The 14,531-nt window shown below is 42.4% G+C and overlaps 1 protein-coding gene across 3 annotated transcripts; it reads left to right on the forward strand.

Annotated features, from left to right (window-relative positions):
* Positions 1-348: 348 nt before the first annotated feature.
* LOC108756144 (protocadherin-like wing polarity protein stan) lies at positions 349-14,428 on the forward strand. Of its 3 annotated transcripts, XM_018499745.1 has the most exons (16): positions 349-840; positions 1,177-1,738; positions 1,969-2,246; positions 2,600-3,310; positions 3,550-4,390; positions 4,703-8,011; positions 8,197-8,815; positions 9,164-9,530; positions 9,687-9,902; positions 10,099-10,671; positions 11,038-11,464; positions 11,545-11,782; positions 12,097-12,414; positions 12,673-13,261; positions 14,043-14,049; positions 14,174-14,428. In XM_018499745.1, exons 1-16 carry the CDS (start codon positions 398-400, stop codon positions 14,183-14,185), a joined length of 9,510 nt encoding a protein of 3,169 aa, XP_018355247.1. In that variant the 5' UTR covers positions 349-397; the 3' UTR covers positions 14,186-14,428. The 3 variants fall into 3 exon arrangements, with proteins under 3 accessions (XP_018355247.1, XP_018355246.1, XP_018355244.1); XM_018499744.1 differs by having other exon boundaries at positions 14,043-14,428; XM_018499742.1 differs by lacking the exon at positions 14,043-14,049.
* The last annotated feature ends 103 nt before the right edge of the window (positions 14,429-14,531 follow it).

Consider the following 14,531-nt stretch of genomic DNA (forward strand, 5'->3'; position numbering starts at 1 on the left):
TAGCGATAATCACACCATCGATCTTAAGTGTAGCTTTACGGTTTCAAAGCAATTTTTTCTTAACCAAAAATTTAAATATAAATAAAACCTCTATTTGTTTAAAGGGGCAGGCTCGATGCCTAATAGTATCTTTGTGTGAATTTTACAATTCCTATTTTAAAGTAAACTTGATGAGCATCCATATTATTTGTCGGTTTTAAAACACAGTCTTCGATTGAAATTGAAGTGATACCAGAAATTAAGTTAATTTCAAAAGATCGATATACCTTTCTTTAGATGGATCCTGGTGCATCGATGTGTTAAATTCGCGAAGGATTCGCGAAGATAGACGATCATGAGACACTTGGGAAGAGAACAGCAGAGACCGCAAGATCGCGCGGATTAAGTGCGTGTCGCCATGGCGAGGTGGAGATGGATGCTGTTGATCTTGACGACCATCTGGACGCTGGGCGATGGCTACCTGACGGTACTACCATCCAGCACGCCCGTTGGCACTGTCGTCTTCGAGGCAGGAGTGCCGCAGCTGGGTGGTCGTCGCAAGTACGAGGCGTCCAGTGAGCGGACCGCTTGGTTTGCTCGGAAACTCCTCAAAGTCCATCCGCACACGGGCCGCGTAACTTTGGCAAAGACGCTCAGCTGTGAAGGTCTCCAGTATCCGCGTGTTTTCACCTTCTACGTCGACTCGACGAGCTCTCGCCTCGGTAGACCCACTATCGATTACTATAGCTTACCATTGAGGATCCTGATTACCGGATGCGGTGGGGAGAATCACGACCTGGCGGCCACCAGGGGTTGGATGGCGGAGACTCTGGCCTCTTACGCGATGCCCAGCACCGACAGGTTGGAAATCGGCTGTTAGACGTAGATAAGAATATTAATGAATGTAGATACTGTGTAGACTCGTAATATCGGAATTTAATTTATTTGAACGAAATATAGATGTGGACAATTCTGCACACAAAATATAAATAGATCCCTTATAGCAAAAAAAGAAACTGTTCTGGAAAAGCAGTGTGGTCAGAATGGTACATTATAACCCGGGTGTAAATTAACTTAGCTTAACCAACTTAGAAATCGTTACATTTAACTATATAAAGTAAATTGAAAAAAAGAATATTTAATGCTTAGCTTCGCAAAGATAAAAATTCATAGCTAAGAATCCAATTACATCGATAGGTTTACCGAGGTATGCCTACGGACGTCTCAACTAGTGGCAGCTCTCCGTGATTTTCTACCTCAGACGACATTGAAGGAATGCGAAACGAGATGGGGTGGAGTGGCAGATCCCAGGTTCCTCGTGGAAGGTGCCGCCGGGGACCTGGTTTCCGCAACCGAGCAATGCCTGGTCGATCCATTGTGGAAGGTCTCAGTTAGCATGAATTTGCGCTGCACCGGCGACTCACGTCTGACCGATGCCGAGCATCGGTTGAAGATTGTGTTTCATCACCATCAGCTGGACGACACTGATCTCGGTAGGAGGGTGAGACGAGAGCTCAAGAATCAATCGCCGTATTTCGAGCAACATCTCTATCTCGCCGCGGTGGAAGAGGAAAAAGAGCCGGGAATGTACGTGACTTCAGTGAAGGCTAGAGACCCCGAGAACGGCGCCGTACGATATTCCATGAGCTCCCTGGTAGATGCGAGATCGCAAGCATTATTAGCTCTCGATCCAGTAACTGGAAGAGTGACAACCCGTGCCAGATTGGATAGGGAAAATGTCGACGTGCACTATTTTCGGGTGCGTATCGAATTCCGAAGTGAAAAGAAAAAAAAAATTAGAAATATAACCGTTGCTTTAACGATAAGAATAAATTTAATATAAAAAGAAAACATTATTTAAAAGACGTACGTCTCTCTCTTCGGTTTAAAAGCAATTTATTAACGTTGTAACGTACAGTTAAAACGAAAAATGAAAGTTCTAATAAAAAAATGGTTTAATCACAAACATGGATTATTTACCATAAATAGGTGTTGGCGGTGGACGATTCGTTTCCTCCGCGCACCGGTACGACGACTCTTCAAGTTAACGTGTTGGATGCAAATGATCATACGCCCAGCTTCGAGGGACCGGAATACGACGCGTCGGTACGTGAAGGTGTACCTGTAGGTTCCACGGTAATTACGGTTAAGGCTACTGATCAGGATACTGGAAGAAATGCCGAAGTGGAGTACTCTATCGTCTCTATCACGGCAGGGAGTAGCGTCACGCATATGGAGGATGCAGCGACTTTCAGAATCGATCCAAGGTTGGTACTACAAATATCACGTATTCCGGCACATATTCGAAGAAAGCTTAATTTTTTCACATCCGAAACTCATCATCTTAATATTTCGTTTAGAAAGTTCTCTTTTATATTTATGAATAAAAAAGATTCAATCTTTTTCTATTATAGACAGTCTTCTCTGTATTTTAATGCTATCAATGACACGAATAAATTACGTAGAATCTAGTTTTTCTTTTCTTTCTTTCTTTATTTCTTCTTAACTTAGTTTTTCTTATTCAGAAGATCCTACGATAAAATCTTTTATACGATCAACTCAATGAAATATAATTTCGTACGATTCTTATATTCACAATATAAATCTTTGTATATCTCAGATCCGGCGTAGTCACCACGCGAACTCCTCTCGATCGCGAGCAAACCGAGATTTACACGGTGGTGCTCAGCGTTACGGATCAAGCGCCACCTTCGGCGCGACGTAGTTCAAACGCGACCCTAGTGGTACGTGTGCTGGACGACAACGACAACTATCCGCAGTTCACCGAGCGGACATATTCGGCGACCGTGCCAGAGGATTTGGACTACACGACTAATCCAGCGATAGCCCGTATCAGGGCGATGGACGCGGATGCTGGCGCCAACGCTGCTGTCCGCTACGCTATCATCGGCGGCAACACACAGAATACCTTCTCGATCGACTCAATGAGTGGCGACGTGGCCCTGGTTAAGCCGCTCGACTACGAGTCCACCAGGAGCTACAAGATTGTCATTCGCGCTCAGGACGGTGGCTCGCCCGCGCGTTCCAACACTACCCAGCTGCTCGTGATGGTCAGGGATGTAAATGACAACGCGCCAAGATTCTATACCAGTCATTTCCAAGAATCGGTGTCGGAAAGCGTGCCAGTGGGATATTCGATCCTGCGGGTGCAGGCGTACGATGCCGACGAGGGTAACAACGCACTCATCAAGTACACAATCGGTGCGCGCGATTTCACCGGCGCCTCCACAGAGAACTTCCCCATCACCGTGAAGGCAGAAACTGGTTGGATCTACACGACGAAGCAATTAGATCGTGAACAATGCTCAAAGTATATTAATCTTTTTTCTCGATTTTTAAATCGTCATTTAATTGAAGTTGGAATAATTGAAATATAAATCAACGCGGAAAAAAATAAAAGTTGTACTAAACATTGAAGAATAATGTTTGAAGAAAAATACATAAAATAATCTCTCCTCACCATTCACTGCATAAAATTTTACTTAAAAAAAAGCTTACTTCAGATTCTTTAGCAAATCCTTTGACAAGAGATTCTCGTTTTGATTTTAGATACCAATTCACCGTAATTGCGGCGGATTCTGGAGAGGAACCAAAATCCGCGAGCGCGACGGTATTTCTCACGGTGACCGATGTGAACGATAATGATCCATACTTCGAGCCAAAAACCTACGAGGCTGTAGTGTCCGAAGATAGTCTGGCGGGCACCCCGGTCACCACGGTGACCGCCACCGATCCGGATGAGGATTCCAGAATCCATTACGAAATCACGGGCGGTAACACGCGCGGACGTTTCTCTATCTCTTCGCAAAACGGACGTGGCCTTATAACTATTGCCCAGACGCTCGATTATAAGCAAGAGAAGCGGTTCGTGTTAACAGTGACTGCGTCGGATACCGGCAGCCGCACTGATACCGCCTTGGTTTACGTCAACGTGTCGGACGCCAACAATTATTCTCCAGAATTCGAAAACGCGCCTTACTCAGTCTCGGTGTTCGAGGACGCGCCGATTGGCGTGACGGTCCTGGTGGTGAGTGCTACTGATGCCGACGTCGGCAAGAACGCCCAGATCACGTACAGCCTAGCGACTGACAATGGCGAACAGGTGATCACCGAGTTCACCATCAATCCACAAACTGGAGCGATTACGACGACAAAAGCGCTCGATCGCGAGTCGGTACCCTCGTACCTGTTGACAGTGACCGCCCGGGACGGTGGAGTGCCGTCGCTGTCGGATACTACCGATGTGGAGATCTCCGTCACGGACGTAAATGATAACGCGCCGGTCTTTGAGGCGCCACAATATCACGGTTCGATCCTTGAAGATGTTTTGCTAAGCACTAGCGTGCTGAGAGTCGCGGCAACCGATGCGGATACCGATCTCAATGGCCGGGTAAGTGTAGCTCTCTCCATAAAATGATGCTATGATATAATTTAAATGAGAAATATAGTGTACTAATTGGTTTGCTTATATAAATATAATAAAAAAATACAAATTTTAATAATTAATAGAAATCTTGAATTTGTAATATATATATATATAATGAATAAATTATTAAGTCAATATCTTTGATCGATAAAAACGATTTTTATCAATTTTTTTTAAACGACAATTATAAATATAAGCATAATAAATGGTAGAAAGTTTTAATACAACTTTGAAAATTCTTTCCGCAACTTTCTAATGAACTCAATATGACTCCAGGTAAGGTACGGTTTAGAGGATGACGGCGATGGAGCGTTCACGATTGACTCTACGACAGGCATTATCAGAACCGCGAAAATATTGGACCGAGAATCGGTGGCATATTATACTTTAAAGGCCGTCGCCACAGATCGCGGCTCGCCCGCACTTTCGTCCGTCGTTCCTGTTACTATCAAGATTGAGGACATCAACGACTCGCCACCCGCTTTTGAGAACGATAAGATCATTCTTTACATCGCCGAGAATTCTCCGATCGGCTCAACTGTCGGTGAAATCTACGCCCACGATCCAGACGAGGGTCCTAACGCAGTGGTGCAGTATAGTATCATCGGTGGTGAGGATTCCAACAGCTTCAGCTTGAATGTTCGCCAAGGCGCCGATCGCGCCGAATTAATCACCCTCGAGGAACTTGACTACGAATCGCCGAAGAAGAAATTTGAACTCGTGGTGCGAGCCGCGTCACCGCCGTTACGTTCGGACGCGGTGGTGCAGATCCTAGTGACCGATGTGAACGACAACGCGCCGGTACTTAAGGACTTTCAAATAATTTTCAATAATTTCAAGGACTTCTTCCCAACTATACCAATTGGCCGGATACCAGCAGTGGACGCTGATGTAACGGACAATCTTGTCTACAGCATCCTCGCCGGTAACAATGCGAATTTGATCGATCTCAATAGAACCTCTGGCGAGATCCGATTGTCGCCACAGCTCAACACTAACGTGCCGCGGGTAGCGACTATGGAAGTCGCCGTGACAGACGGTATCAACGAGGCAAAGGCTACAATGACGTTGTCAGTACGTCTGATCACTGACGAGATGCTGCTGAACTCAATTACAGTAAGACTGGACGACATGACAGTGGAAGCATTTCTCAGTCCTCTCCTGGGTTACTTTCTAGATGGCTTGGCAGCTATCATTCCATGTCCGCGGGAGAACATCTTCCTCTTTAGTGTTCAGGAAGATGCGAACGTGCATGGCAAGATTTTGAACGTGAGCTTCTCGGCACGCAAGGTCGAGCCTGGCACGGTTGACGAGTTTTACAGTCCACAATTTCTTCAGGAACGAGTATACCTCAACCGCGGTATCCTGGCGAGATTGGCAACGGTCACTGTTCTGCCCTTCGACGACAATCTCTGCGTTCGTGAGCCTTGCCTGAATTTTGAAGAATGCCTGACGGTGCTCAAGTTTGGCAACGCGTCTGGTTTTGCCAGCAGCGACACAGTTCTCTTTCGACCCATCTATCCGGTGACCACATTCGCGTGCAGATGCGCCCGTGGCTTTACTGGTAGTCGCGAGGCTTATATGTGCGACACCGAGGTGAATTTATGCTACTCGAATCCTTGCATAAATGGCGGCATTTGCCACAGGCGAGAGGGCGGATATTCGTGCATCTGCCAACCGGATTTCACCGGCGTAAATTGTGAGATCTCAATGAACCGAGACGCTTGCTCACCCGGCATCTGCAAAGGTGATTCTCAATGCACCGTGAAGAATAAAGCCGTTGGCTTTACCTGCGAAGGTTGCCCCGTGTCCGCTCTGGAAAGCGTAACGCCTTTCTGCGAGTTGAAAGCACGCAGTTTCGGTCCGGCGACATTCCTCACCTTCGCTTCTCTCAAGCAACGTCATCGTCTTCATCTTAGACTGAAATTTGCTACCGAGTTGGCCGATGGTCTGCTACTCTACAACGGCAGATACAATGAACGCCACGACTTTATCGCCCTGGAAATCGTGGATTCACGCGTGCAGTTCAGCTTTTCCCTCGGTGATGAAGTAACGAGAGCAACGGCGACCGTCCCTGGCGGTGTCTCGGACGGTCAGTGGCACGAGGTTGTGGTCTCGTACATCAACCGAACGGTGACAGTGTCTCTAGACGATTGTGACGTCGCGCTCGCTCTAAAGCACGGCGAGAAACGACTGGGTCCGAAATGGACCTGCGCTGGTAGAAGCGAAAGAGTTCTCGAGGAACGTTGTGGACTTGTTACCGAAACCTGCCACAGGTTTCTGGACTTGACTGGACCGTTACAATTAGGTGGTCTGCCAGCAATCCCATCCAGCTTCCAGATCCGCAACAAAGACTATGTTGGTTGCATTAGTGATCTTTACATCGATCACGTTTTCGTTGACTTGAATTCATTCGTAGCCGACAATGGAACGAATGCGGGTTGTCCCGAAAAAGCTGCTTTCTGCGCGTCGTCGCCTTGCAGAAACAATGGCAAATGCCGTGAGATCTGGTCAGGTTTTGTTTGCGAATGCGAACATAACTTTGCCGGGCCTACTTGCGCCGAAGAAATTGGCGCCCCGTATAGCTTTCACAGCAATGGCATGCTCGGCTTCAATCCGTTACTGCGACCTATTCAATTACCGTGGACGACGGCTCTGAGTCTCCGCACTCGCGCACAACTAGCATTCGTCATGAGCGTACAGATCGGCCAGAATAGCTCGGTCCTGTTGGAAATCCGAAACGGCAAGCTGGTCGTCTCGCTGGATGGTGCCGATGTAATCCGAACTGGCGGTACAATTGCGGATGGCGAATGGCATCGCATCGAGATTGTCTGGCAAAGCGGCCACGTATCCCTAGACACAGACTATCGCGAACGACCTGTGACAGTGCCGCTACCAGCTAAGCTGCAGGGTTTGTACGTTGGCAGAATCCTCGTAGGTGGTCCAGACGAAGCGACCAATATCAATCTACCGTTCTTTGACGGCTGCCTGCAGGATATACGAATCGGTACCAACCAGAGCGTTCTTCAGCGTCCAACTATCCAAGAGAACGTCGACGTCGGTTGTCCATCTGAAACCTACTGCAACACGGAATGTCCACAGGCATCGGTGTGCGTAGCGCAGTGGCGGTCGAGCGAATGTGTGTGTGCGGCTGGCCACGTAGGTAATAATTGCGAACGCATTTGCAATCTCGAACCCTGCAGCGACGACGGTACTTGCATCGAAGATACGACCGACTTGCGGCGTGGATATCAATGTAAATGCGCTTCTTCTGATATATCCGGAGAGTACTGCGAGACGAAGAGTGAACAACCCTGTCCGGCGACATGGTGGGGCTCTCCAATTTGCGGGCCCTGCCATTGCGACGAGACCAAGGGCTATGATCCCGCTTGTAACAAGACCACTGGCGAATGCCACTGCAAGGAAAACCACTACCAGCCGAACGGGCGGAAGGAGTGCATACCGTGCGAGTGCTACACAACCGGCAGTTTCGGTCCTCGTTGCGACAGTGAGACTGGTCAATGCCGTTGTAGGACGGGAGTGATCGGTCGTTCGTGCACCGACTGTCCAAATTCTTATGCTGAGGTAAAAGAATAGAGAGAAATATAAAATATATTTTAGCTAACATTTTCTTAAAAATTTAAATACTGTGAATACCTTTAAAATATATTTTTTAAATAAATCTTTTAAAATAAAATAATTTTAATTTATAAGAAGACCATTGCTTTTAACGATGTTAATTAAAATATTGATATTTTTTGATATATTAGGTGACCCTGAGAGGCTGTGAGGTAGTCTACGATGGCTGTCCCAGATCGTATTCGGATGGTCTGTGGTGGCCGCGGACTCTTTTTGGGTTGACCGCCATCGAAGACTGTCCTGGCACTGCCGAGGGCAAAACTTCCAGATCCTGCGACGACAAGTTAGGCGGTTGGCAACCTCCCGATCTCTTTAATTGCACTTCGGAGGCCTTTATCGAACATCGACATCAGCTAGCAGCTCTGGAAACCAAGGATCTCACGCTAAACACCTACGTAGCCGTGAAAATGGCAAAAGACGTTCACAGAGCGGTGAATATTACGAGAGAAATGTATGGAGCAGATCTTCTGGTGACGGAATCCTTGCTAGTGGCGTTGTTACGTTATGAAGAAAGTCTAGTGGGTCTGAACTTGACTCACAGTCAGGACAAGGATTACGTCGCCCATCTGATCGGTATAACCGGAGCAATTCTAAGGTCCAAATACAAGGAAAAATGGGACAAGATAGGAGAACTTAACGGAGATAGTCCCGATAAGATTCTGGACGCTATGGCGAGATACTTGAAGACTTTAACGGCATCTCAACATGATACTTTTACCAATCCCTTTGAAGTAGTCAATGATAATGTTGGTATGTATACGTGAGACCATTTATCTCTCTTCCTTCCAATTTAATTACTTTAATTAATGAAATGATTTATTATAAAAATTTATAAACTATTTAATATTTTTAGATTTTTGTGTTGTTGTTACTTCAATCTTCTCTAAAAAATTGAAATTAAAATAAATTTTTTTTTTATTTATGAATAAGTTTTGTGCGCGATACATGTGACAATATTCACATTTAATTAAATAGTAATATAAAAATAATAAATTTTAAAATTTTCGCTCAAGTATATATTGTATACCGTACAAAGAAATTAATTTTTAACATTTATTTTAATTTTATTATTAAATTATATGCGTCATATTTTTTTAGTGTTGGGTTTAGACATCGTAACATCGGAGAGTCTCTTCGGCTACGAAACCATTGAGTACAAGGAAGATCCTACTGCATCAACAGCGAGACCCGTGGAAGCTGATCGGAAAGTCATTCTACCTGATACCTCTGCTTTTCTGAGCTCTTCAGCGCATTTTGGTCCATCTATTAGCTTCCCAAAGTACAACAATTACATGGCTGATCCAAGCAGATTCGATCCGCACTCAAAGATTCAGGTGCCACTCAACACATTAGGTATCAAACCTGTCATACAGGGTGAACTAAATGTGAAGAACAGTCTGAACAATCAAAAGGCCGTGCTGAGTTACGTGCAATACAAAGAACTTGGTGCTCTCTTGCCACAAAGGTATATTATATTGCTCAATTATTTATGAATTTCTTGTTATTTTAATGCGATAAGAATGTATTATTTATTTTTATTAAACTTTATATGCAAAAAATGGGAAAATAAAAGGATGATTTATCTGGCTAGTTACTTTTAATGCTAATGCTTGAATTATAGATTTGACGACTCGGTATCAGTTAGATGGGGAGTAGAAGTAGCAGTTGGATCGCCCGTAATGACTGTCTCGGTGTTAGTTCCCTCGGATGATGGCTACGAGTCCTTGACAGGAATCCCTTTGCAGTCTCCGATTCAAGTCAGACTTTGGCTTCATGAAAACGATGATTTCAAGACTAGAACAAATCCGCAATGCGTCCATTGGAGCACGGCGAGAGGGTAAGAAAAGTTAATTGACTTTTCACAAATTAAGAAATTTTAATTATCTATGAAAAACTAATTTTATTTGACAATTGATAAATTTAATTGATCACGATTCATTTGTATAACAATTTTGAATTTAATTCTATTTAATTTCAGTATAAAAATTTGATAATGTTTAGAAAATAATTTCTTTTATTCTGATTAATTTCAGAATCGGTGAATGGAGTCGAATGGGCTGCACCACGGAAATTGAAGACAATTCCTTGTCATTCGGTACTATTGTGAACTGCTCTTGTATGAAACTGTCCACTTTTGCCATACTGACAGATGTCCTCGATCTTGAGTATGTTCCCGAGCCATCTTTGTTAGAGGATGTGACCAGTTACAGCGCGTTTATGCTCGCTTTACCACTATTATTATCTGCTCTCTTGATCTTGGCGTTAATTCGCGGCGGTGGTACTAACTCTAACAGTATTCACAAGAATTTAGTGTTATGCGTTTTTATGGCGGAAATCCTGTACCTAATCGCGCTCAAAGCCAGAAATCCTCTCGTCTCCAACGAATTCCCCTGCAAACTCACGGCGATAGGACTGCATTACGCTTGGTTAAGCACTTTTGCTTGGACCCTCGTAGACTCCGTTCATCTCTATCGGATGCTGACGGAAATGAGAGATGTGAACCACGGCCAGATGCGATTTTATTACACTATGGGTTACGGTCTGCCAGCTGTCATAGTTGGACTTACTATCGGCGTCAGGGCCGATCAGTACGGAAATTTCTATTTGTAAGTTGAGAGTTTAATGATTTAAAATTCTTTAAATAATTTTTTTCCAATTTTTTTTTATTTTTAAAATTTCAAAATCCAGCACCTACTATTATAACATAAAAAATTGTATTAGTTTATCATCAAATAATAATATCTTTATAAAGATAAAATTGAAGATTAAAATTAAAACTAAAATGGAGATGATATAATTCTGGTATGGCGATATAATTGTGGTATTGTAATAACATATCCATTCGCGACTTGTTAAAATTACTAAAATATAATTATTATAATACAATAGAATACAATTTTTATATAATAAAACATAATTTTGAACTTTTAAATGGAATTTTTAATTACATAAATTTTTATTTGATTTTCCAGCTGCTGGTTGTCCATCTATGAAACTGTGATTTGGTCGCTCATAGGTCCCGTTTGTGCTGCCGTGTTGGTGAACTTCTGTATTCTCGTAATGTGCATCCGCGCAGCGTTTACTTTGAAGGAGCACATCATGGGTTTTGGAAATTTACGAACGCTTTTATGGCTCTCTGTGGCCTCATTGCCTTTACTAGGATCAACATGGACTTTGGCGGTCCTCAATGCATCAGAAAATTCGCCGATGCTATCATATTTACTGAGTGTTGCTATCGTAATTCATGCGGCATTTAGTCTAATCGGCTACTGCTTCATCAATAGCAGAGTTAGGAGAAATTTGTATCAAAGTCTATTAAGGTGTATTGGCAAAAAAACGCCTTTGCTAGAAGGTAGTATGGGCAACGGAAGTAGCAGTCAAAATGTAAATGGCCATTCGGTATGTAATTTAAAATTGATCTCTTGCTTTAAATATATGAATTAAACATGAACGCATTAATACTGACGTTTATGTTTTAGCGTTCAGCGTTAGCTTACTCCTCGACTTATAACGGAGCAGAATCCGTATGTAAAAGAGTTCACGTTGGCGTTTCTACAAGCAGTACAACTTCGAGAAGTACAAATAAAACAGGTTCAAGCCCTTATCGTAGCGATACGCATTTGAGACATACATCAACCTCCACAAGTAATTACAATAGCGATCGAGATCCGTACTTGTCGTCGAGGAGTCATCGATCAGCACTACATTCTCGACAAGGTACAGATTTTGAAAACAGCGGATGAAAAAATTTTTAACTATATATTAAAATTAATTTATTTAAGTCAATTTATTACATAAATAAAATTAAATTTATGATATTGCATAATCTAGTTTCAATCTAAGACTGTGTTTCAAGACCGATAAATACAATCGGCTCACAGTTTGTTTGAATTGGAAATTGTAAAAATTCACATATAGTTGTATTATTATTCATTTATAAAAGGTCATCTTCGATCAAGACCCGTTTTGATCGAAAATCACCTTTTGCACTTATTTGTCCTTAAGTTAATGTTATACAATGTTTTTAAAAGAATCTACGGAGATAAGGAGCCAGCGCAGAGAATCAGAATCAGACTCCGACGGCTCGCAAGCTGAAGGAGGCGGCAGAAGCCTGGACCTTGCCAGTTCGCATAGTTCCGACGAGGATGACGTCACGTCGAGGTCGCACAGAAATATGGGAGTGTCTACACAGCAGCACGTCACTCACAGCTATCTGCCCAATATTCATACTAATCCTGCCGAACACTTGAACATACTTTGTTCGAATGCTGAACTTTTTCCCAACATCAAACCGATCTACGCCCCTCGATGGAGTTCCCAACTGCCAGAAGCATATCTGTCATCAAATGGTAAGATTGGTGACTACAAGTTTAAATTAAGAACAAAGAGAAAAACATGCGTAAAAAATTTTTGAATCATAAAAAAGATAAGTGATTGTAAAAAGATATGAAATTAAGAAATAATAAAATTAAATTTCAATTATTATAAAAGATCAAAAGAATATTATTTCTCATTTTATAGTAGCACCACATAGTTATATAAATATAAAGGATTGTAATATGATTTTTGAGAAAAGTTAAAAATAACACTGTTCATTTCTTTTGCAGTGATGGATGTGCGAAGTAGCCAATGGTCTGGTGGCACCATGTCAGATAACGAGATAGCTTCGAACAAGACCTCGAGTCCGAACCCGCTGCCGTATCCGGAGATTAACTCACCGCAGAAGAACCAGCCGGACGAGAACTACTCGGAAGGTGAAGAGAAAATGCATCATCTGGGAGAAAAATATTTATTCCCTTATACTGCCGAGGAAGACCATACAGTGTCACCCACACCGTACATGCTGTCCATGTCGTCACGCATCCTTGCCTCTAGCATGAGCCATCACTCACAGAATTCGAATCACGAAAACCTGAGTGGTTCCGAACAGCGTTACGGCAGCCTGAAACGTGGTCAAAGTCTGCACGGCTCCCAGCACGACAACCTCAGCGGTTCTGAAAGATACGGCAGTCTGAAACGCGGCAAGATGGGCACCCCCACCGTTCTGGAGGATAGACCCGAGTATATCCTGCCGATGAGCGGCAGGATACTATCGAGTTCGTTGACCCATGACCTACAGCACAGTAACGAACTGGCGGCGCTCAGGCAGCAACAGCAGCAACAACAGCAATACGAGCAGACTATTACCGAGACCGAGTGAGTAATAAACGTACATATCATATTTAGATTTGGGATATTTATTTTTTACTCGGATATCGGATGGCTTGTTAAATAATTTAAATAGAAAAGTAAAAACTTAAATGAGCTTTTGATATACGATGGATTTGATGTCTGAATCAAAGATATAAAATAATATAACAAAGAAAGAGAGCATTTTAAATTATTTTCATTGACCTTTTTCTTTTTATATATATGTATATCATCTATATATCGAAAATATAATATCTTCTTTTAAGAATGACATAAAAAATACTATTTCAATATGTAGAATCTTAAAGAGATTAACAGGAAAAAGATTCATGAGAGATTATACTTTAAAATGGAGTGAATGTGACTTAGAACGATCTGATTAATTAAAAATGGAGTCATAATGAAAGCTTAATTGTAATCAAAATTAACACAAAGTCATAGAAATAATAAAACATAGTCACATTGGATAAAAATAGAAACCTTTATATAAACGATTATTCAAAAAGTTGATGCGAGTTCATTGACATATAAAACAATTTACAAAAAGACAATACAAGTACGTCACATCCAGCGTACGTAAAAAAAGGTTGGCGGCAAACTAACATACTTAAATTACAGCGTTTCTTGTCTTAGCGCAATTTCGTAACACTCTTTTTAATTCATTCTGGTTTTCTTTGGTTTCCCATATTTCTCCTTGCTGTATGCACAAAAGGTGGCGTTGGAACGTTCTCTAACATAACTATGTCTTTTCTGTGATCCGTGCTTGCCCTGACTGTCAAATTATCAGCGAGGAGGTAAGCGAGCGTGACGATATATAATAAATCTACAAATCGTCCTGCAAACCGCAACAATTGCCTCTAATTTTCTCTGATAGCGTCCAATTGAATCGGAACTAATCGCGAGTTGTCACTGTTGCAGGAAGGATACTAATGCGGAAACGCCCGTCTGACGAGGTCCGTGCCACGAACGAGAACAACGTACAAAGTAATTTAGTTTACGCCTAGCTTAAGTGTCCAACGCGCAATAAAGACTCGTCGATATATATATATATTTTAAGAAGCGGCCATGACTGTACTTACTTAGCCATATTAATTAGCATGTATGTGTGAGTGCCTGTTTTTTATGTTGCATATGAAGGTCTATAAGAGTAATCTTAAGAGATAATTCTTACATTAAAATATATTCCAATGATTATATAATTATAAAATATGTATATGCATATATATATATATATATACATATACACACATAAATTATAATAATAATATATATATAT

This window comes from Trachymyrmex septentrionalis, unplaced genomic scaffold, assembly GCF_001594115.1.
Source record: "Trachymyrmex septentrionalis isolate Tsep2-gDNA-1 unplaced genomic scaffold, Tsep1.0 scaffold95, whole genome shotgun sequence".
In the NCBI taxonomy this organism is placed as follows: domain Eukaryota; kingdom Metazoa; phylum Arthropoda; class Insecta; order Hymenoptera; family Formicidae; genus Trachymyrmex; species Trachymyrmex septentrionalis.

Excerpts from the sequence above, each read along its gene's own strand:
- LOC108756144 (XM_018499744.1), top strand. The coding sequence starts at position 398 with ATGGCGAGGTGGAGATGGATGCTGTTGATCTTGACGACCATCTGGACG. Across the intron at positions 12,415-12,672 it reads AGCATATCTGTCATCAAATG|TGATGGATGTGCGAAGTAGC; the intron begins GTAAGATTGGTG and ends TTTCTTTTGCAG. Across the intron at positions 13,262-14,042 it reads CAGACTATTACCGAGACCGA|CGAGGAGGTAAGCGAGCGTG; the intron begins GTGAGTAATAAA and ends TCAAATTATCAG.